At 44.4% G+C, this 24,749-nt stretch overlaps 1 protein-coding gene across 1 annotated transcript in view; it reads right to left on the reverse strand.

The window, feature by feature from the left end:
• RPRD1B (regulation of nuclear pre-mRNA domain containing 1B) overlaps window positions 1-24,749 on the reverse strand; it is a 57,991-nt gene that overhangs the window by 14,241 nt on the left and 19,001 nt on the right. Inside the window, exons 4-6 of the mRNA XM_002710771.5 lie at window positions 18,069-18,181; window positions 15,281-15,407; window positions 8,491-8,666 (exon numbers count right to left, since the gene is read on the reverse strand). Of these exons, the coding sequence (XP_002710817.1) occupies window positions 8,491-8,666; window positions 15,281-15,407; window positions 18,069-18,181 (416 nt within the window). The remainder of the gene's footprint in view (window positions 1-8,490; window positions 8,667-15,280; window positions 15,408-18,068; window positions 18,182-24,749) is intronic.

The following is a 24,749-nucleotide window of genomic DNA, read 5'->3' on the forward strand; positions in this document are numbered from 1 at the left end:
TTCTTTCGTTCTTTCTTTCTTTCTTTCGTTCTTTCTTTCTTTCTTTCTTTCTTTCTTTCTTTCTTTCTTTCTTTCTTTCTTTTTTTTTTACAGGCAGAGTTAGACAGTGGGAGAGAGAGACAGAGAGAAAAGTCTTCCTTCCATTGGTTCACCCCCCCAACCCCCAAATGGCTGCTACGGCCGGCGCGCTGCACCGATCTGAAGCCAGGAGCCAGGTGCTTCCTCCTGGTCTCCCATGCAGGTGCAGGGCCCAAGGACTTGGGCCATCCTCCACTGCCTTCCCGGGCCACAGCAGAGAGCTGGACTGGAAGAGGAGCAACCGGGACAGAATCCGGCACCCCGACCGGGACTAGAACCTGGGGTGCCGGCGCCGCAGGCGGAGGATTAGCCTAGTGAGCTGTGGTGCTGGCCAATCGTGTCACTTTTTCAACATGAAGTTTCAAATGCTGGCAAACCACACTCTGGGGTTGTAAAGGATACTATAATGAAGTATGCTATAATGTGGCAGCTTTTTCCTGGAACGCACAGAAGTATTATAAATGTCACACTACAGTAAAGCGTGCGTGAACATACCCACCTCCACACTTCCCCCACACCCTCTGACAGTAAAAGCTCAGGCTGTAAATCTGGCCTGAGCTGTAAGGGTCAGCAGCAGCTGAAATGAAGGGAAGGAATCCACGCACCACTATCTAGCCTCTAAACTCCAAATCGCTCCCCAACCCCACACATCGACTAAGCAAAGCCCTCACACACTGCAGTGAAACCTGTGGGGAAATAAAACGTTCCCACATCAAAGCGAGAAAGAAAAATGAGCAAGCCACGCCTGGCATGTGGGAAGTACAAGTACAAGTCCCCCATCATCACTTGACATGTGTAAGCAGACTGACCTGCTCCAACTGTTCTAGCAGCTCCTGGTGCCGCTGGCACTGCTGGTCCAGGGAGGAGGGAGCTGTATGCTAAGGGCAGTGAGTTAGAGGACTGTGGGTGAGGCGGCACCAGCTCGAGGCCAGGCCTCTCAGCTCCCAGGGAGCACCATGAAATGATCACTGCAATCAGGAGTCAGGAGATCTGGGTGCTGGTCCCTGCTGACCTCCTTTGTGACCCTGAATTGTCCATATAAACTCCAAGCTTAGTTTTCTAACCTAAATTAAGGATTAGATTGCCTGCTCCCATCTTGCATTCACTATAAAGGATGACAACAATGTACTGGCTGAAACACGAGGTCATCATGAGGCACAGGGAGAATCAGCCCTAAGCTGACAAAAGGGGACTCTACCTTCACCTACTGGCTGCCCCATAAATGAAACAAGCGCTTCTAGTCATCTGCGCCATGCGTGGACATGTTTGGGGGAGTTAGGAGGATGCTGCCAAAAACAACAGACGGCCACCAGTTTGCTTTAGTATCTCTCAGCTGTAGCCAAAGAATTTCTCAAGTTGTTAGAGCCACAACGCAAACAGAAACATGAAGAGCCACGAGGCAGTGCTAGATTCTGGATCACTTTCCCCTCCCAGCTGTGTTGTCCGAAGTCAAAGGCTCTACTCTTGGGTATTCATTCCAGCCAAGCGGGAGGCACTAGGCCACGGGGAAACCCACAGTCCTAAGTTCTTTGCGCCAATTTCTCCCCCTCACTTGGTTAACAGCCTGCAAAGAGGCACAGGAGAAGTACTTGGACAAGGATGGCAGAGTGGCTTCTCTCACATGTATAAGTGACCACCAGACATCATGCAGGAATACTTTCATGCGGCCATATAAATATTCCTACATAAGTTTTCATTTCTCTGAAAAAAGATTCTTGGAAATTGTTTAACTTTGGTTACTCTTCTATGTAGGATGTCATGTAGAATCAAACTTTAAAAACACAAAAACAACAACACAAACCTGACAAAGTTCCCAGATGTCTGCCTTGGATATCTGGTCTGCAGCTAAATCCCTCCCCTTGAGTTTCTTCACCAATTCAGAAGTCAGAATATGCGTTCTCTAAGGTTCTGTCCAGCTTTAGTGTCCTATCAATGACATTACCTAGATATCTAGGCTTCTGTGTGTCACTGCACTCAGCAGAGTAAAGCTATCTGTCTCGACTGTGCCCTGGTGACTTTACTGAATGCAGACACAAACGTACACACACCTCATGGGGATTAACAGTGAGTCTGTAAGGCAACATTTCTGCCATCAATCTATGGCCCCTGGTATCTGTGGTATCTAGATGGGCCTCCATGATGTCAAATGCAACAAAAAGTTACTCCATGATGCCTTTTAAAGTTCTACATCGGAAATTAAAGACTTAAATAAGTGAAAACAAATCCATGTACATGGGTTGAAAGATTTAGAGATGAAAAGACCAAAACTTCTCAAGCTTATCTTCAGATGCTATGAATTTCCTATTAAAATTTCAATGCCTATTTTGCAGAAATGAAAAAGTTGATCTTGAAATTCAAATGGAATTATAGGAGGTCCTTAGGGGAAAAAAAACTGAAAAAGGAAAACAAAGTATGAAGACTTACACATCCTGATTTTAAAACTTACCACAAAACTATAGTGTTCAGAATAGTATGGTATAGAAATAGAATAGACACATAGATTAATGCAATAGAATTGAGAGTCCAGAAATAAACCCACACATCTATGGCTATGACAAAGGTATCAGGCATTCACTTGGGGGAAAAACAGTCTCTCCAACAAATAATGCTGGGACAATTGGTTTCAACACGTGCAAAAACAATGATGTTGGGGCTGGTGTTGTGGCACAGCAGGTAAAGCCAATGCCTGCAATGCTAACATACCATGTGGGTGCTGGTTCAAATTTTGGCTGTTCTACTTCAGATCTAACTCCCTGCTAACGGCCTAGGAAAAGCTGTGGAAGATGGCCCAAGTTTTTGGGCCCCTGCCAACCCAGGTGGGAGGCCTGGATGAAGCTCCTGGCTTCGGCCTGGCCCAGCGCTGGCTGCTGTGGCTATCTGAGGAATGAACCAGTGGATGCTAAGATCCCTCTGTCTTTCCCCCTCTCTCTTTAACTCTTTCAAAATAAATAAATAAATCTTTTAAAAAATGTGATAAAGTTGTAGTATACAGGAGATACAAAGAATTCTCACAACTCAACAAAAAAAGTAAATAACTCAGTTCAAAACTGGGTTAAGGATTTGAATAGGTCTTTTTCTAGAGAAGATATATAAATGGCCAATAAACACATGCAAAGATGACCATCACAATTAGAGAAGCAAAAATCAAAAACACAATGTGATACCACTTCACGTCTACTAGATTAGGTTGGCCAGAATAAAAAGCTAACAATGAAAGTTGACAAGGATGTTTATGGATGCTATTGCCAGTTGAACACTGGTGGTCCCTCAAAAATTTAAACAGAGCTGCCACATGATCCAGCAATTTCACTATGATACACACACACCAAGAGCAATGAAACATGTATTCACACAAAACTTTGTACAAGTATTTACAGCAGCCTTATTTCTAACAGTCGAAAGGTAGAGACAAATCCATACAAAGGGCTATCACTCAGCCATGTGACAACATGGATGAACCTCAAAAACACTAGGCTAAGTAAAAAAGTTGGGTGCAATTATATAAAATTATCCATTAGGCAAGTCCACCATGGCAAAAAAGTACGTCAGTGACTGTCATTGGGCTGGGAGGTGATTGCTCAAAAAGTAATGAGTTTCACTCAGAATGATGAGAATGTCTGGACATTTCATAGATGGCGGTTGCATAATGCTGCGAATGTACTAAATGCCACTGAAAAACTTTAAAATGGGTGATTTTGAGTATCAGCTCCAAGGCAAACAAACCTGCAGCCAGGAACACCTTTGCCAGAGTTCGTCCTTGTGTGACACAGAATCTTTGTGCGCGCAGCAAGAGGCCTATGTATCACACACAGGACAGCCTCGTCACTTGTGTAGGACAGACACCACGATCTGACAGAAAAGGACTTCTGTGTCAAGGAGGGACTGTGGGTTCCTGTCCCCTTCTGTTTGTTTCTTTAACATGATCACTGGGACAGACCACACCCACAACATGATTTATTCAAACTGACCAGTCAGGAGCTCTGTCCAAGCCATTCAGACTACAGCTTGTGAGCTTCTAGCACTCACCTGGGTGATAATTACCTCTGGCAACAACAAACAAACATGCCCATTCTCTACGAAGTGACATTTGGAGACTTTTCTGGTACCATTTTGGACCAACTTTCGTCAAAACCCTCCAGTCTTTAACCTCACTCTGGGCTGCTATTTGTGCTTCATTTCACAGGCTGCCTTTTCCATTTCTGGGTTATCTCACTTTCATGATAAAAGCGTTACAAACAGATTTTTAGCAGCATTCCTTCTGGAATTTAAAGGAAAGGTGGTGGGCCAACGTCAACTGTGACAGCAGAAGCAACAATGGATGGTAGGTGCAAAAGATCATTATCTTAAAAGGAACCATAATTCCACTAAAAACAAAAATAGCACAAGGAGAAAAAGCTAAGTTTCTACCAAAGTCACCTTTCTTTTTTTTCTTTTTTAAAGATTCATTTATTTATTTGAAAGTTAGAGTTACACAGAGAGGAGAGGTAGAGAGAGAAAGAGAGAGGTCTTCCATCTGCTGGTTCACCCCCTAGATGGCCACAACGGCCAGAACTGTGCCGATCTAAAGGCAGCAGTCAGGAGCTTCCTCTGGGTCTCCCACATGGGTGCAGAGGTCCAAGGACTAGAGCCATCTTCTGCTGCTTTCCCAGGCCATAGCAGAGAACTGAATTGGAAGTGCAACGGCCGGGTCTCAAACCGGCGCCCATATGGGATGCCGGCACTGCAGGCGGTGGCTGTACCCGCTTTACCACAGTGCCGGCCCTTGCAACACATTTCTTTACCAACACATTCATTACAACTTAAAATTAAATAAGATTTGTTAAACCACTTGCTATGTAACCTGGGGGGGGAAACTAAATTTTCCTCATAGAAAAAGGTTACAGCCGGCGCCGCAGCTCACTAGGCTAATCCTCTGCCTTGCAGCGCTGGCACACCAGGTTCTAGTCCCGGTTGCCCCTCTTCCAGGCCAACTCTCTGCTGTGGCCCGGGAAGGCAGTGGAGGATGGCCCAAGTGCTTGGGCCCTGCACCCCATGGGAGACCAGGAGAAGCACCTGGCTCCTGCCTTTGGATCAGCGCGGTGCGCCGGCCACAGCGCGGCAGCCATTGGAGGGTGAACCAACAGCAAAGGAAGACCTTTCTCTCTGTCTCTCTCTCACTGTCCACTCTGCCTGTCAAAAAAATAAAAAGGTTACAGTAAGTGATGAATTTTAGTTACGGAATAAATATTTACTGAGGAACAAATACATAGTCAAGGTACTGTGAGAGCAGCCAAGAGCACGTGGTCTGGCAGGCTCTAGACGTCCTGCAGAGGGCATCTTCAGCACCTGCCCGTGCTTCTGATAATCCTCTACTTCAACTGAGACACAATGAATTAGAACATGCCCCTTCCTCATAACATTGCTCACATTCTATTTGAACTCCCTGTTCACTGCTGCTTCTCCCCAAGGACCGTACAGGCTCCCTGGGGAGCACAGCACACGGTGCCCCTCCTGCTGCATTGCTTTGTTGACCCACGAAGGAGCAGCTCTGCAAAGAGTATACAGCTGACCCCAGTTCTCCACTGGTAGTCTCTGGTCTTCTAATACCCTCTGCCTTTTATTCTTTATACACTGTCTGGACCATTTGGCTGCTTCCCATTTATAAACATATTTCTCTTCTTCAATTGCTTTTTCCTTAAAAAAAAAAAGTCTTTATTGCTTAACAGGAAGTTTGGATATTCCTTTAGCCACATTAAGAATTGCCAAATGCCTCTACATCTACATGATATAGTCAATCGGTTTGATTTTATGCTTACCTATGCTGTTTAATACCAAAATTTTAATTCCTTTCGTGAGCCCTAACTCCCCTGACCTAACATCCTAGCCCAAGAATCATCACAAACCTCCATCTCAAAGTTTAGGAGCCACCAAGAACTCTAAAACTAACATGGTACCCAGCAAACATAAAATTCTCAAAGAAGAGAAAAAAGATGTCTTCAGGCTGGTGTTGTGGTGCAGTGGGGTTAAGCTGCTAACTGAGACGCTGCATCCCATATGACCACTAGTTTGAGCCCTGGCTGCTTCCCTTCTGATCCAGTTCCTTAATGTGCCTGGGAAAATAGCAGAAGGTGGCTCAAGCGCTTAGGCCCAAAATCCATGTAGGAAACCCAGGTGGAGTTCCAGGCTCCTAGCTTCAGCCTGGCCTAGCCTCAACCATTAAGGCCATTTGGGGTGTGAACCAGCAGATAGAAAATTCTGTCTCCCCTTCTCTCTTTTAAGGAAATAAAAATAAATCTTGGAAAAAAAGGAGAAAAGATATCCGATACATAAAGATATAAAGCTAGAAAACAAACAATCCTAAGTGTCAACAAATTAGAGATCTGAGAATCAAGAGATGCCCAAGCAAACATGCACGTTTCCAAAGAGTTCTAACAATTTCACGCACTTCTACCCTGAAGGCAATGAAAGGATTAAAAGGGATTTCACTGCATTCTGACTTGGCAATTTTAAAACAAGGACTGGCTGTGTTACAAAAATGACCGCTAAACAGGCAGTTTTACCTTATGCCTAACCAGCGAGAGACTTAAAAGATTTGGAGGGATTCACATATTAACATCCTTTCATTGGCACATGCTTCCCAAGCTTTACCACCACCAGCCCAGTCCTACTGTAAGAGGAAATCTGAGCTTCTGGAGAACAGACTATTTACAAAGAAAGAACCGTCTCTCAACATCTTATGTTGTATCTACTTTGTTTAAATGAACCAAATTTTGCTGTTTTTACAACAAATGGTTCTGTTCAAGCAGCTGAGAGACGTGGCTTCGGACAGGAACCTTTGGTTCAGACTCTGTACGTTCCAGATTGGGGTTCCCTGCCATCCCTCTGAATGAACTGAGTACAGGAATGAAAACTGTAAAGCCAAACAGATCCAAATCTCAGACCCATTTCTCTGCTTTGATGACCTCTCGTGGCAACCACCACATCACGGGCTGTACTGAAACCAGAGTGGTTTCCACAAAACAGAGAGGGGAATGCAACTGTGGGGAAGGAAAATAAAGCGGAGTTAACCTAGCTCTACCAACCCAATCTTCTCAAATACTCCATTCTCCATGGTAGTGAGCCATGTTCCACCCAACAACAGCTGCTCAGGATAATCGATGTCTGACAGATCAGAGAAAGCCCTTAATGTGTCGCCAAGGGGCAGCTCAACAGATGGCATGGTGACTTACAACCAGAATCATTAATTACACTCTCTTATTAGTCCCGGGGCACAGTGCTGAAAACGCTTCCTCGGTGAAAGACGAGCATTTCAGATAAATGACCGTCTGGTACTGCCTGCGAAAATCCCTTCAGGATTTCTGGCCAGTGCTGATTTCTAAATGCAAGCCATTCTACTTTTACAGTCGTTTCCCATCTTCCACGTTCAAGCTGGCTTGAAATCCAAAGTTCCCACTGCAACCTATCACAGCTCCCGCAAGCACGGCAGGTCCGGATATGGTTAAGAGTGCTATCACTCACTTCCCTCTCAAGTCCACTGACCGTGCGGAAAGGAAATAGAGCAATCTCAGCATGTGGCTAGCTCAGAGTTCTCTCCCACTGTGCCAAAGAGATTCCGACTGTAGGGGCCAGAGGGCCTCCCCTCCTTCCATCTACTCAGCGTGGGATCTAAGAGGTGGCTCTTGTACATAACGTGACTCATTCTCTAGCTCAGAACCATCTCCTCCACAAAACTACTGGTTATAATCCCATGTCTCTTTTCAAAAGAGAGGAGCACACACTCAGAAAAGGAAGCCTAGGAGCTCAGGGTTGGGGCCTGCATGAACTCCCAAATCTCCACTCTGCGGCTCTAATATCCCAAGGGACTAAGCACTGGGGTCACCATGTACTTAACTAAGATGCCAAACAAGTGCAAAGCAAGGAAATGTTTCTGAACCCCCTCCCCATGGACATTCGGACCAATGTCCTCAATGCAGGGCAGACAGGAGACGGGCTGGGATGCAGATGACTCACTCACTGGCCTTTGCATGGATACAGTCAGAAATAAACCTCAACACGACTCAAAGAAATTTTTAAGTATTTCAAAAATATCATCAAACATTATTGGTTTTGCTGTCTCCTGTTCCTTTGGTGCCTCAGTTTAGTTTTTGTTTCATTTTGTTTTGTTACCATGAAGTCAAACTAGAGCAATACTGATTCTAAATGCTGTAGAATTTGCTGCTTGTTTCCTACAATCCCATTTATTCTTTCCTGGACATATAAAAACACTCCAATTTTTAAATAGGCTGAAATCTTTAAAATTATCTGACGGATGTCCTCATCTCGTGAATTTTTAAAAGATAAAAATGCTGTTAATTAAGGCATAGTAAGTCTCTTAATGTGGCCAACAAAGAAGGGGAACTCGGGCAGTCTAGGACTGCTTTCCAATGTACTCACTTCTAGCTTTTTCTCCTTTTCTGACAAAACATCCTTCTGATTCTGGGTGTACTCCACCAGCATCCGAGCCAGCTGGCGTCTGTCTTCCAGTTCTGCTGCCAGACGCCCATTATATTCTGCTAGTAACAGACATGCTTCATCTACTGTTTTTGAAAGACGTTCAGCTGCCTCTTTGTCTAAGTATAAATGAGACCAAAAAACAGAGACAATAAACAACTCACATAGGCATGATTGCAAACATTTCGGGGCAGGGAGGGATTGACAGTTTCTCTCCCAATGTATGGAGTCCGCAAAGAAGCCAGAACCTGTGGACAAACAATGAGTTGGCTGATCAAGAAACCCAAAGGCATTTACTGTCAACAAAACAGGACGTTTATGAATTACCTGCAATGAGGCAACTGCCCAGGGAGGGGAGTCTGGCAGAGGCTCTTTAATGCCCATTCTTGCAAAAGCTCCACAAACACCCGGAAAGAGAATTTACAGTCATCCGTAAAAGAATTTTTCTTTGCCTCTGAGAAGTTTGTGCTTTCGTTTATACTGTTAAGTATTCTTTTTATATGATTTTTAAATAAAAATGCAAGCACTCAATTTTTGGGCGTAGAAACTAAGACACAAAGCAACTACATGACAGGTTCAGTGGGTGGTCAGGGGAAGAGCTTACACTCAAAGTCAGGTATCTGAAATGGAGCTAGAATCTACCTCATCCTATGAGCGCCTCCTTGAATTAAGTAAAACTCAGCATCTGTTAAGGACAGGGACTTTCAAATGCTCTTAAATATGACCTGCAAGCTAAGATACACATCATGTAAAAACAAAAGAAACAAAAATTTCACAACACAATACTTATCATTACTATATTGTAAAGTATCCAGTCTTCTATTTTTTTTTTCTTTTAAGTTGGTCATTACCTACCAGCCAATTTCATGTATAACAGACTGCAACTCATGCTTTGGGGAAGAAAACTGTTGTGACGTATAAGAAAGGTACTCTTGGAAAGTAGTGTGAACAAAGGCTCAACCTCAAGAAATGAGAAGAAACAAAACAATGATTTGGGGGTGAACATTTGGTAAAGTAGTTAAGACGCCACTTGTGACACGAGCAGCCCCTATCAGAGTGCCTAGGTTTGGTCCCAGCTCTGTTCCAATTCCAGGTTCCTGCTAATGCACACCCGGAAGGCAGCGGCTAACGGCTCAAGTAGTTTAGTCTGTGCTGCCCATGTAGGAGAATTGAGTTGAGCTTCTGGTTCCTGGCCTGGCTGTGGGCATTTAGAGAGTGAACCAGTGGATGTAAGATCTCTGTCTTCTGCCATTCAAATAAATACAAATAAAAAAATTTAAAGAAGTAAAAGTAATTTGTATTTATAAAGAACTGGCATAACTAATTCTGTGTGGGTGGTGGTGAGATCAGAAGTGAAATCTGGCCAGCGCCGCGGCTCACTAGGCTAATCCTCTGCCTTGCGGCACCGGCACACCAGGTTCTAGTCCCGGTCGGGGCACCGGATTCTGTCCCGGTTGCCCCTCTTCCAGGCCAGCTCTCTGCTGTGACCCAGGAAGGCAGTAGAGATGGCCCAAGTGCTTGGGCCCTGCACCCCATGGGAGACCAGGAGAAGCACCTGGCTCCTGCCTTCGGATCAGCGTGGTGCACCGGCCGCAGCGCACCAGCCGCGGCAGCCATTGGAGGGTGAACCAACGGCAAAGGAAGACCTTTCTCTCTGTCTCTCTCTCTCTCTCCCTGTAAAAAAAAAAAAAAAAAAAAAAAAACAAAACTGAAATCTAACTTTAAGAAAGCCTTTTGAAACAGTAATTGGTGCTTTGAAACCAAGAACACCAGAGACCGCAGCAGCTCTGGGGAGTCACACCAGGCACCACACACAGTGAGGCACATCCACTGCTTCTCTGAACACAGGCTGGCACAGGCAAGCGCGCGTGGCACTCTTCATAACGGGGATTTCAGAATCCCCAAGAAAGCACCTCTGACAAACAGCTGTCTGGCTTTTAGATTTCTTCTTAATGTGAATACTGGGAGACAAATGAGTCTGAAGCCGAAGAGCAGGCCCACTCACCCTCTTCAGGACAGGGCATGAGGGAAAGCAAGGGTACCGCCGTGGAGGGCAGCCAGGACTGCAGGCCCACACTTCCACACTGGTGGCACGCTCTGTGAACAAGCAGCTGGGAACGCCTTGGTTTTAGCTTTGTCCATGTTTGACTAGGTTTTTTTTTTTTAAGTTAATTCATTAAGATGTTTTTGCTTTGTAGCAAAAAAAAAGTCAAAGAAAACAAATTTTTAAGATTAAAAAAAATTCTCACCCTCAAGTACTTGTACACGGAAAAAAATTCATTTACATTAATAATTGCTACCTAGAGAAATAAGTCATAATAGTTTAGTGAGTTATCCAAAACAATGCAGGAGCAAGAGGCTGGCTCCAGGGGACTTACCTGTGGCCTTCCTCAGGTGCTCTGCTCTCTGATGTAGATTAGCGGCTGCAGGCCTCCAGTGGCCAGCCCTCCACCTGGCATGGGCACCCTGCTCCCCGTTGCTTACTCAAAGACCCAGTTTCTGCAGCAGCCCTTGTTTCCCTGTGCCTCACCAACCTTGTCTCCCTCCTGAAACACTACCAGCAGCATACACACAAGCACTCTCCAGCTACTGCTCCATTTCCCTGCTCCCTTTCACAGCAAAATTTGAAGAGATGTCTCTATTTACAGTAGTCACAACCCTTCAGCAAATCCATCCCAGACGTTTATACTCACCAATCCTCTACCCAAAGCCTTCCACTTAACAAATATTTTAGCTCCTACAGCAGGCCTGGGCTGTCAGAGATGGCAGGAAACAAGCTTTCTGTCCTCTGCTTTATATCCTTGGGCAGGAAGAGAGACAACATACAACACTACACTGATTCATCAGCTGAAAACATGAACTCTACATAGAAACAAGGTACAGGAGAAAGAATGGGGCAGGGGGGAATCACAATTTCCAATGAGGTGGTCAGGGTGGGCTACATGGAGGTAGAATATACACAAGGGACTGAAGGAGGCAAGAGAACAGGTCATGTGACAATGTTCCAGGAAGAAGGAAGTACAAAGGCCCTGATGTGGGAGAGCAGTGCCTGGCCAAGAGCCCGTAGGACTCCAGTAGTGAGCGAGGGAAAGGAGTGAAAGTCTGCCTACAGGGGCCGGCATTGTGGTGCAGCAGGTTAATGCCCTGGCCTGAAGCACCAGCATCCCATATGGGCACTGGTTCAATACCTGGCTGCTCCACTTCTGATCCAGCTCTCTGCTATGGCCTGGGAAAGCAGTAGAAGATGGCCTAAGTCCTTGGGCCCCTGCACCCACATGGGAGACCCAGAAGAAGCTCCTGGCTTCGGATCGGCGCAGCTCCGGCCATTGCAGGCAATTGAGGAGTGAACCAGCAGATGGAAGACCTCTCTCTTTCAAATAAATAAATAAATCTTACAAAAAAAAAAAAAAAAAAAAAAAAGTCTGCCTACAAGGCAATGGGGTGAGACGTGGAAGGCGGGGAAAGATCTGGTAATGGGGGAAGAAACTGGGGTATTCTGAGCAAAGGGAGACATAGTGAGACTTCCGCTTCACAGGATCACAGGATCACTCAGGTTATCATGTTACTTTGAGAAGGCTAGGTACAGCAACAGAAGTGGTGGTGAGCTATCCAATGCTGTCTTTGGTCCTGACTACTAGGAGAGAAGAGGCCATTTACAAGATCTCTAAGACCCTGAGGGAAATGAGTTTTGGAGGGAAGATCAGAGTCCTGCTCAGGTCAGGTTCAGTACTACTAAACAGGAGGCTGGATGTGTGGGCCTCAAGTTCAAGAAGCTCAACATTAAGGATGTAAGTTAGGGAATCGAATCATCAGCATAAAAATTGTTAATGTAAAGTTACAAAACTGGATGAAACCAACTGTCAGTAAAAAAAGCTATAGAAGAAGGTTAAGAGGTCAATGTGAAGAGGCCAGAGAGAAGTGAAACTATCAAAAAGCCTAAAAAGTCAAATGGCGAGAGGGGAAGGGGGAGAGAACGAGAAGGAACAGGAGGGAGAATGTGCGGCCTTGGTTTTGCCTACTGCTGTTATAACAAATCACCAAGGTCAGTGGCTAAAACCCTCACCCATTTATCACTGTACTACTATCACGGCCCCTCCCTCCACCCCAAGCACATCTCTCCCACCCCTGCTTCTGTAGTAAGATCTCCTCCTCGGTCTTTCCCACTGACCCTCCTCTTACAAGGACCCTGTGATTACACTGGGCTCACTTGGGTAATCCAGGAGCCCCTCCTCATCGCCAGATCTTTAACTTAACCCATCTGAGGAGTTCCTCCTGCCACAGACAGGTAACACATTCACAGGTGCTGGGGACTGGGACAGACATTTGGAAGAGAGGCATTGTTCTGTCTACCAAATGAGGAAGGAAGTATTTTCAGGAAGAGGAAATAATTAAAGGGTCAAAACCTCCTGAGGTTAAGTTGAAGGCAGAGAATTTCTGAACTTAACAAGGAAGTCACAGGCAATTCTGATAAGAGCAGTTTGTTTCCCGGAATCGAGAGAATGGGAGGAGGTGAAGAGGAGACAACATAGCAATCCACTCAGGATGTTACACTAAACACAATCAAGAAATCAGACAGTAGCTATAGGAAGCCAGGGGATCAAGAAAAAATGTTTCCCACGTGAGAAAATGGGAAAGGTGTTTTTTATGATTCATAGAGACAAAATGATGTCTCCAGTAGCTGGGGCTCTGTCGCCCACAAAGGAGACAAGGATTGAGTTTCTGGCTTAGGCCTGATCCAGCCTGGCTGCTGCTGGCATTTGGGGAATGAAGCAGATGAGAGCTCTCTTCTACTAAAATGTTAAAATGTATGAATAAAAATTAAGAAGAAAAAAACCACTAATTTTTACTAAGCAGAAAGAGACATAAAGAAAATAGCATAGTCATCAGAAAAACACGAGGACAATTCAACTAAGATACGCAACTTACTTTTACCAATCACACTCGGCGGCAGGGTGCAAAGAAGGAACAGATGGAAAACAAGATTTAAGAATGGTGGCTGCATGGGCTGGGAAAGGGGAAATGAAGTCACTGTTCAATGGGTACAGAGTTTCAGTTTTACAAGATGAAAGGAATTCTAGAAATTGGCTGCACAGCACCGTAAAAGCCCTTACTACTACTGAAATGCACATTCTGATGTCATGTGTGTTTTACCCTTGTATGTTATACATGTTTTACCACAATTAATAATCACAATAAGTATTTTAAAAAGCTACCCAAGACCCTTAAAGGTTTATATATTTTATTTTCAATTTTTGCATTTTTGATTCTGATATTAAGAAAAATGAGGTTTGGGGTAGTGATTTAAAACTCCAGCTCCCATATCAGAGTGCCTGGGTTCAATATCTGGGTCTGGCTCCTGACTCCAGCTTCCTGATGGTGTAGACCCGGGGAGACAAGGGTGATGGCTCAAATAACTGAGTTCTTGCCACCCACATGGGAGACTTGGGTTGGGTTCCTGGCTTCAGCTACTAGCCTGGCACAGGGCCAATGCAGGCATGTGGGGAGTGAGCCAGTGGATGGAGATTTCTCTCTGTCTCTGCCCATTTCTTGGCCTCTCAAGTGATTAAAAAAAAAAAAAAAAAAAAAAAAAAAAAAGACTCAAAAAATCATTTAAAGAAAATGAGGGCTGTGGCAGAAGGCCTGCGGGCCCCACCAGAAGGCCGTGCTCCCCAATGGAGCAGCCGGGCCTCACGGGCTCTCCATGCACTATTCCCTCTGCCTCGCGGCATGAGCTGCTCTTCCGCAGCCCCACGGACCACTTCCCAAGTTTGCAGTCTCTCTCAGAAAAGGCTTCCCCGTGACCCAGCTCCTCAATCATTCTCCCCCTCCAAACGCTGCTTCACTTCTTTCTTGGCACTTAACCCAGGAGGGGAAAGGTGGGGACACACGAGCACCTACCACACAGGGGGCCTCAGTGCATGAAAGAGACTTCTCCAGTCAGTCACCTCGACCTCCTTCTCGTGGCTATGGAAGACGGCTGAGAAGCAGCCAAGTCGGGACTGGAGAAGGTGGCGGCCTTTAGAAGAGTGCAAGATGAAAGGGCTGAGCTTGCACGTGGGAAGAACACGGGCACTGCATCAGAGGGTGGAACCCCAAGATCCACTTCTTGTGTGACCACGGGCAAGACACCCACTTCTCACCAGGCGTGGTTTCCTCCCATACACTCAGTGGACCTCAAAGATCATCACGCAGACACCTGGCACACAGTGTCCTGTAAAGGCTAGCACACGCTTCATTCCTTCCTTCCATTTCCTACACGGAAAGCAGGAATAATGTCAACCACCCTGTTTAATTGGGGGCGATCATCATTAGGGTAAAAATGACAACACACACCTGAAATTCTGACACTGACTCATGGTCAGGGCTGACAGTGTATGGCATACAAATTACTTGGCCTGAATCATCAATCATTTTCTCTTAATGCTAGAGGGTTATAAGTGCCCCTCCTACACACAATTTACACTGTTTTCAACAGACCTTAGTTTAGAAGGCCAGAGGCTGGACATGCTGGCATTTCTGCAGTAATTTTCCGAATCACCACACAAGTCTGACTATTCCAAGCGCTCCTTTGTTCAGCATGTGAGCTACATTTGCAGATCTGAAGATGGCAGAGCCCCAGGACCACATGTAGTCTACACCTGAAGACCTAAGCACGTCTAGCATTTGATGCTTTATGAAAGGGCTACAGATACGCCCACCTTGCTTCATCTTCCACCCAAACCCCTCTTCTCACCTGTTATTTTTTCCAAAAGAGAAACATCCTGTACTTCCTGGGGAAGAGAAGCAATTTTCTGTCGGACAGTAGCATCCCCTGATGCAGCATTTTCCAGGTCCTGCAAAGCTTTGATGAGCTCCTCTGTCTGTGAAGTGAGAACACCAACAACACTATCCATTAAGACATATGGAGTTTAAATAAAATTAGGAGTTAAAGGAGGTGGAGACAAACTCTAAAAACACCCATTCTAGACTCTCTTTTTTTTTTTAAAATAAATTGTTCCCAGGGCTCACACTGTGGTATGCTGGCTAAAGCCGTTGCCTACAATGCCAGCATTCCATATGGGCACTGGTTGGTATCCTGGCTGTTCCACTTCCAACCAAGCTATCTGTTAATGACCTGGGAAAAGCAACAGAAGATGGCCCAAGTGTTTCAGCCCCTGTCACCCACGTGGGAGACCCAGAAGAAGCTCCTGGCTGCTGGCTTCAGCCTGGCTCAGTGCTGGCCGTTGCAGTCATCTTGGGGAATGAACCGGTGGATAGAAGAACTCTGTTTCTCCCTCTCTCTCTCTCTCTCTGTAACTCTCAAAAAAAAAAAAAAAAAAAGTTAAAAGAAATCGTTCTTAGTCCCAGAGTTAATATGGGAGTGATACAGATTCTAAAAGAATATACAAAATTAATTTTTCCAAGTCCATGGCAGGACACTAATAAAATTCTACGTAACTCTTTTTTTCAAAAATGTATAAATGACATGTTTTTGGCAACTTAAAAAAATGGAGGCATGGCTGGCATAGCGTTAATGGGTTAAGCCACCACTTGCAATGCCGGCATCCATATGTATGCTGGTTTAAATCTTGGCTGTTCCATTTCTGATCCAGCTAAAGGCCTAGGGAAGCAAAGGAAGAAGGCACAAGTATTTGGGCTCCTGCCATGTAGGTGAGACCCAGATGAAGCTCCTTGCTCCTGGCATCTGGCTTAGCCTTGGCAATTGTGGCCATTTTGGGAGTGAAGCAGTGGATTGAAAATCTTTCTCTCCCTCTCTCTATGCAAACTCTTGCCTTTCACATAAATAAAATAAATCTTAAAAAAGAAAGAAGGAAGGATGCAAGAGAGGGAGGGAGGAAACGGAGTCAAGGCCAGTGTGTGGTACTGCTGGTTAAGCTTCGGCCTGCAATGCCAGTGTGCTGGACGAAGCTCCTGGCTCCCGGCTGTGTGGCCATCTGGAGAATGGACTAGGGGATGGAAGATCTCTCTCTTAACTCTAACTTTCATATAAATAAATAAACATTTGAAAAAAATGAAAGAAGGAATATGGAGTCTGGTTTATCTTGCTTACTTTCAAATGAGGCACTACTTCCAGCACAGAATAATCTCTAGTATAGAACAAAGGTATGTGTGTGCGTATATTTATATTTGACATCTGTGTGTTATCTCATTTCTCTTGGGTTTGCTTTACAAGATGAAAATCACGCCCATAATAAAATGTGTCATTAATTACAAACACAAAAGAGGAAGAAATAAGAAAAGCAAACCAGAATACATATCCTGTGTATATCAAAAGGGAATGTTAAATTACCAGAAAACACACCCTGTTGACAGGGGTCTGCCAATCCACAGTGACCTGGGAGTAGCTAACTCTGCAGGTGGCAGTTAGATTACGCCAAAGGCGGATAAGCCAGGCATGCTCTTTACTGTTTTTGCATTCAAATGTAAGGGACCTAACACGGCTGTCATGTAACACCAGTCTAATTCATCATACCAACAAAACACAAATCTGAACACTTCCTATTTACATAAGCTTCAAATACTCCTATGAGTAACAAAGTAAGGTTTTTTAGGTTAAAGGGGCAGTGTGATCCACAGAGGAGGGCACAGGCAACGAGGTAGAACAGGTCTGGATTCAAATGAAGACAATGGCCTTGTTACTGCTCCTCTGGTCTCCTTTTCTTTAAATGTGAATAGATGAACTAAATCAAGCATAGAGTTCATGATTAATTTATACAAAGAGGGGCTGGCGCTGTGGCGTAGTGGGTAATGCCACTGCCTGCAGTGCCAGCATCCCATATGGGCATCAGTACATGTCCCAGCTGCTCCACTTCTGATCTAGCTCTCTGCTATGGCCTGGGAAAGCAGTGGAGGACAGCCCAGTCCTTGGGCCCCTGCACCCACTTGGGAGACCTGGAAGAAACTCCTGGCGCCTGGCTTCGGATCGGTGCAGCGCCAGCTGTTGCGGCCAAATGGGGAGTGAACTGGCGGATGGAAGACCTCTCTCTCTTTGCATCTCCTCTCTCTGTATAACTCTCTTTCAAATAAATGAAATAAACCTTTAAAAAAATTTATACAAAGGGCCAAATTATACAAACACCTGGTTAAAGACTAATTTCATATTTTAGTATTTAAATAAATAGTTTAGCAAATTTGCTACCAGTATAGAGACTGTCTTTGGATATTAATGAGTTGTTTAATGATAAAACCACTATGCTACTGGAGATAAGCCATGGCAGAAGGCTTGTGAATGTCTTTGTAACATTACCTCTTCACAAAAATCATCTTTTAAGAATATTTTTAATTTCTAGGAGTGAAAAAGCCAAGTCCAACTACTTAATAAAATAAACCCACTGCAAGTTCGGGGCATGAAAAGATACAGTGAAGTCTGCTGGCTGGCACCCTTCACTGGGTGGGATCTTGCATCTGGGACTGAGAAGTACCCTTTGGACATTCCATAATATTGGTTACTGGCGCCACCTTGTGACTGTAATTTTCAGCTAGAGGTTGAAGCTTCTGTCTTCCCTGGAGGTCAAACATACCAGGAGGGGTCCTGCAGAAGGATCCTGGGGAGAGTAACTTCCTGGATAGTCATCATCCTCCTCCTCCTGTATCTGCTGAAAAGTTCGCTTCAGAGATTTCTTCTCTTCTGTTGCTAAGGGAAAGAAAAAAATGAGATGAGTCACATACCCCTGCCTTGGTGAGAGCTGACCACTAAGCACACAGTGGGCCACGTGTAAAATCAAGGCAAAAGTGGTGTAACTTTTCAGAAATGATTTAATAGTAACCTTCATGCCAGTTATTTTAAATGGTTGTAGTTCCCCACATTACTGAAAAGTCAAAAGGTCCTGACCTGTCACCTCAAATTGAATTTCCAGAAAAATACTATTAAAAACAAACATCTGGGGCCAGTGTTGTGGCCCAGTGGGTGAACGCCCTGGCTTGAAGCGCTGGCATCCCATATGGGCGCCGGTTCTAGACCCGGTTGCTCCTCTTCTGATCCAGCTCTCTGCTGTGGCCTGCGAAAGCAGTAGATGGCCCAAGACCTTGGATCCCTGCACCTGCGTGGGAGACCTGAAGGAAGCTCCTGGCTCCTGGCTCCTGATCTGCGCAGCTCTGGCCATTACGGACAACTGGAGAGTGAACCATCAGATGGAAGACCTCTCTCTCTCTCTCTCTCTCTGCCTCTCCTCTCTCTGTGTAACTCTGACTTTCAAATAAATAAATAAATAATCTTTAAAAAAAATCTAAAAGTCAAACTCAGAAAACAGTAACATCAAAAACCTCATAACCAAAAAAACTTCAATTTTTTTAAAGGTTAACAGAAGTAAAATGATAAGACAATCCAGCAGACAATGTTAACAAAACAAGTCAATGTGTAAGAAGGTTTACAGAGAAACTACTGTGTATAAACAAGGCTGTTAATGCTTTCCAAGAATCATTTCAGAAAACAGTAGAAAGTCATCAATAAAACTGTCAAAAATTCTAAACACAAACATCCTTTAGACCATCCCTTTAGAAACAAAGCAAACCCAGCTTTACCTTAAGATCAAAAAATAACCGTAATTGAGACATCCGATTGATACTGAGAGAAAGTACTTTAGCTACCATTTTAAAATGAACCACTTTTGAGGCTGTCAGGTTACATTTTTTAAAAATCTGTAATGGATGTTTTAACACTGTTATGATAGATATGTTAATTCCAAAATTGTTCCTGTTGGAAAATACAAAATAAATGCCAAGCAAATGTGGGAAATAAATCTAAATACTAAACTCAGGTTTAGAAAGGAAGGAAATATTGGACCTCTAACATGTGCAAGGTGTTGCAATATTGCTTCTCTACATTAAATCTTTCCAGTAACTCTAACATGTAGTATCTCCATTTTACAGGTGAGAAATGAGGGTCTAGGGAGATTAAATAACTCATCCAAAGGGTAACTCCAAAACCCATGCTTATTCCACTGTACTCAAATTACTTAAGGCCACAAAAGTGCCCCCTCATCTGTCAAAAAGGGGGACACTAGGGACCTAAGAACTTAGCAATACTTTCTGCTTAAACATGTTCCTCTGGAACCACGCTAGTAGCTTGTATTCTCTACCTTCCACATTAACTCACCAATCCACACTTCACATTTTCTTTAAAAAAATTTTTTTTTTATTTTGTTTATTTGAAAGAGTTACAGAAGAGGTATAGCCAGAGAGAGAGGTCTTCCATCTGCTGGTTCACTCCCCAAATGATTCCAACAGCCAGAGCTGAGCTGATCAGAGCCTGGAGCTTCTTCTGGGTCTCCCACATGGGCGCAGGGGCCCAAGGACTTGGGCCATCTTCCACTGCTTTTCCAGGCCACAGCAGAGAGCTGGATTGGAAATGGAGCAGCTGCCGACGCCCATATGAGATGCTGGAGCTGCAGGCTGGGGCTTTAACCACTGTGCCAGGCCCCACATTTTCTTAATGTTTTGTTGGTTCTAAGAATGGAAGGGGAAGGGAGGGAAGGGAAGAAAAAGGAAAGGGAAAGGAAGAGTAGCTCCTGTAATATAGGCAGTGTTTCCATGGTCCTGTCATACAGGGATCTGCTACAACAGCATGCATCTATGACACCAGTTGGCCAACAACGTTGTTTTAAATTTCAGTTACCTTGCCCTATCAACTCTGAGTATTTGCATGGAGTCAAATTGCATTGCCCCCAGTCATGGTCAGTGAGCAATCAACTCGAGTCTTTTAAGCCTGTCAGTGACTGCTCACTGCACGTCCATTGCTCAGTTCATACAAACTGAATGCTGCATCCTGGTTTACCAGCAATCAAATCCATATGACATTTTATAAAAATAAATAATCAAAGTAGGAAATTGCTAAAAAGGCGAAAGGCCAGGAAAGAAAGAAAACCTAAATAAAGCTATTGCTAGAAGTGAAAGGTAACGTCACATAAATGGAGTCAGAGAAAGAAGACATGGCTGTGGGATGCTGCGCTGCCACTGCCAGAGACACTCTAGGTTCATGGCCGAGAACTGCTGCTGAAGGTGAACTCATCAACACAAACGAAAGAAGTGATGACGACAATGTCCTGGAGGAAGCAATGCTCATCACGAGCTTCACACTTAAGGAATAGAGAGATTTTACAGCATTGAGAGCACAAAAGACAAAATGTTGGAAGCTGATCCAAACTTGGGAAGAAGTGTGACAATTTGCAAAGGCAGAAAAAAAGATACTTGCAGAGGCCAGCATTGTGGAGCAGCAAGTTAGGCCTCCTCCTGGAAGGCTGGCATCTATATGGGCACCAGCAACTCGAGTCCCAGTTGCTTGACTTCCAATCTAGCTCCCTACTTAAACTCCTGGGAAAGCAGCAGAGGATGGCCCAAGTCCTTGGGCCCTGCACGCACGTCCTGGCCTTTGCAGCCATCTGGGGAATGAACCAGCAGATGGAAGACCTCTCTCTCTGCCTTTGTTTCTTTGTGACTCTGCCGTTCACACAAATAAATAAATCTTCAAAAGCAAAAAAGTTCCCAGCTCCTTGGTATCCCGGGAGTGAACCAGTAGATGAGAGGCAGGGAGCACCCTCTCTTTGTGCTTTTCAAAGAAAATGAATGAGTGAAAAAAAAAATATTCAGTATCATAAATGAATGAAGGCAAGACTTGTTCAAGCTACTCTTGAGAAACACAGATTTTTAAGGTTTTCAATTTTATAAGTAATTGTAAGCTAAACTATTGGTTTTTCTGTCTTTTAACACTGAACAAAAATTCTTAAAAGTCACAGTACAATTTTCTCCATTGATGATTAAGATCACTTTGCGTGCTTTCAGCTTATATAGCCACTTTTATAGTCCTGCACTACAATGCAAAGCAAGAATTGCATTATTTTCAAAGACTTCTTTATTTATTCGAAAGGCAGAGTTAGAGAGAGTGGAAGAGACAGACCAGGTCTCTCAAGTGGGTGTAGGGGCCCAAGGACTTGGGCCATCCTCTGCTGCTTTCCCATATCTATTTGCAGGGAGCTGTATAGGAAGTGGAGCAGCTGGGACTTAAACTGGTGCCAATATGGGATGCCAGTGCCTGTGACACCAGCCCCAAGAACTCTATCTTCGTAAATGGAAAATCTATTAGAATATAATTTCACATGAACTACCTAACAGTACTCCATACACAGCAGCTGCCTTGTTAATCTGTATTGTGTGGCCTGACCCACAAAGACATTTATCCTCAACAGCATTTAAGTGGTAAAAAGAATAGTTATTAGAATGTGAGTATAAGAGGCCCGCGCTGTGGTGCAGTGGGATAAGCTACTGCCTGCAGTGCCAGTGACACATATGGACACTCTACTTCCGATCCAGCTCCCTGCTAATAGCCTGGGAAGACAGTGGAAGATGGCCCAAGTCCTTGGACCACTGTACCCACATGGGAGACCCAGAGGAAGCTCTTGGCTTCAGCCTGGCCCAGCCCTGGCCACTGTAGCCATTTGGGGATTGAACCAGCAGATGGAAGATCTCGGTCTCTTCTATGTTAACTCTGCCTTTGGGGGGAAAAAAAAACAGAATTTGAGTATAAGATCAAAAATATAATTTACGTGCCTTTACTTGCTTTCAAATACCTAAAAGAATCAATAATTGTTAAATATACTAAAGAAGGTAGAAAAAAATAACTTGAAATCCTTCGGTCTTCAAACTATCAGACAGAACTACTTACATAAAGAAACAAAACTCACTGTTTTGAAGCTGGAAGACCTTAGCTGGACCTGTATCTTTGCTTCTCCCAGCTCACATTCAGAAAAAGCACCAAGGCCCACAGGTTTCATTTGTCCAAAGCCAGGGAGCTTAGACTCGGTCTGTGTCCCACAAGCCAACGTGTCCCGTCTCCTAGTGAGAGGTCTTGGTACTGCTTCGTGCTGCCACTCAGAGCATTACAAGACTCAAGACAAATGGATTAAAAAAAAAAGACTGTTTCAGGGCCATTTCTGTCCTTTGCTACCCTGATGGAAGTGGGTGTAATGGGACCATTATCACCCTACTTTCCCATTTTACTCCTAAGTTAACCTGCAGGACCTATTTGTGCTGCAAACTGAAATTTCCATTTCTGAAAAAGAATTTATTCATCATTTCCCCTACAGGGCTACAACTGCCTAAACTTCCTAATTCCACTTTGAAAAACTCCTACTGGCACCATCTTCCAAGTACAAAGATTTGGAGACCACCAGCATCTGTCCCTTTCTCATCCAGGACCTCCTATCAGCAATCTGCCCTTTATGATGCCTTGTTGAGACTGCTGTCCTAACTGGTCTCCCCACCTCTAGCTACTTCTATCCCAATTTAGACCATACTCTATTAAACTAATCTTCCTACACGAGTTTTCATTCCATCCTTCTCTCTTCAAAACCCTGGGATGGCCTCTGCTGATCCTCACTTCCCCTCAGCTGAGAGCCGGCTAGTCATCCAGCCGTGTTATCCGGAGCACCCCAACTCCCACACACTGGGCCTCGCCTTCAAAGCGCCCATTCCTGCTACCTGTGTGGCTGTTGGCAAGCCTGCCTCTGCTGGAGACATTAAGTATTTTGTTCCTCTATGTCCCTACAGTGCCTAGGAAAGAGTGGATAGGCTGGAGAGTGCACCTCTTGGAAGCAGCACAGTAACAGAGCTTGGAAAGCCCAGGACGAGGCCAGAAATGACCACCATTGCTACAAAGTTAGCAGTTGATGCCCAGTAGTCTTAATCTAGTCAGACAGCCATTAAAAATAAGCTAGGAAGTCAGTGCCGTTTCTACATGTAAATCTAAGATAAGCTCGGCTGGGGTGCTTACTGACACTGATTTCACACACGCAACCACCTTCTTACAGACTGGGCAAACACCACAGGTGGTCAATATCCTCTGTCCTCATATTGTGCACCTTCTGTTTTATCCTCCAATGTGTCCTTGCGTCTCCAGGGAGCCCTCGCTAACCTTCAAGTTACCCTGGCTACCTGAGGGTTTAGGAAATGCCTCTGACAGACGTGAGTACGGCAGAATTTCAGCCGTTATTGGCAGATTGCGAAACTAATCTTAAGGTAAAAAGCTGGCCTGAAGGCTCCCAAATCACATTACAAAATGCAGCCTTCTGCCTGCAAAGCTTGCTTCTCTAAAGGATATCCCTGCAATTTTCTAGAATAAAAAAAAAAATCCTCAGATTTTATTTCTATAAAGAAAAAAGAATCAAGAAATATTACTTGTAAAAGCTCCCTCATTTTTTTCCCTTCTCTGTAAAGTAAAGGAAAAAACTTTAAAACCACATTAAATTTTACTTGTGGGGGAAAAAAGAGCCTGTGACAAATAAGGGGCAAACACCTGAGGCACAACCTCCGAGATCTCTCCCCTTATCACCTCAGTGAACAGAGGGCCAAGTCCAGCCCTCATCCAGGGAGGCTGGGCCTACGGCTCACGGTCTCAATGATCACATCTTCCAGCCTTACACAAAGTCCCAGTTCCCAAGCAAAAACTCAGAATATTAGATATCAGGACTGGGAGTGCAAATAAAAATCCTATCATTGCCCCACCGATATCATATTTCCTGCACCATCTCAAGAAATCCTTACCAAATCTAATTAACAGAATGTTGTACAGAGGCCCAGAGAGATCAGAAGCCACGCCTAAGATCACATAGCTTTAGAAATGACAGAGGTGGATCTCAAAACTCTGAAAAGACTGAGTACTGGAATGATACAAAGGTCTGGGAAAACTGGGTAGCCTGCACAGGAATTCACTCCGTAATACATCTACTGAAGCCACGTACTTCCAGGACAAAGTACAATGTGAGGAACACTGGCTTTAATGCCATACAGATGAGTTTGAGTTCACTACTTACCAATATATTCCCTTAGACAAAATCACTATACCCTTTCAACTTTAATTTCCTCATTTGCAATAAGAAACAACACCGGACTCACAGAGTAGGTGTAAGGATCTAAAATAAATTAATATGATAAGCAACCAGTAGACAGGCTGGTATAACACAGGTGCTCAATAAGTGCTAGTTCTTTGTATCTACCTTTTCTAAATCCTTCTGCAACTGCAGTGATTCACAATGACTCAAGCAAACAATAAAGTTATATTCAGTCAAGCAACACCTTGAGTGTTCCCAGGAACAGACAGGCAACTTTTAGAACACATCTGGGTCTTGCACCTGGGAACAAAGGTATACAAACTCAAGAAATCTCAAGCTCTGAAACAGAATTCCTAAGCTCATGCATTCTCCAAAGGTGAA

This window comes from Oryctolagus cuniculus, chromosome 11, assembly GCF_964237555.1.
Source record: "Oryctolagus cuniculus chromosome 11, mOryCun1.1, whole genome shotgun sequence".
Taxonomy (NCBI): domain Eukaryota; kingdom Metazoa; phylum Chordata; class Mammalia; order Lagomorpha; family Leporidae; genus Oryctolagus; species Oryctolagus cuniculus.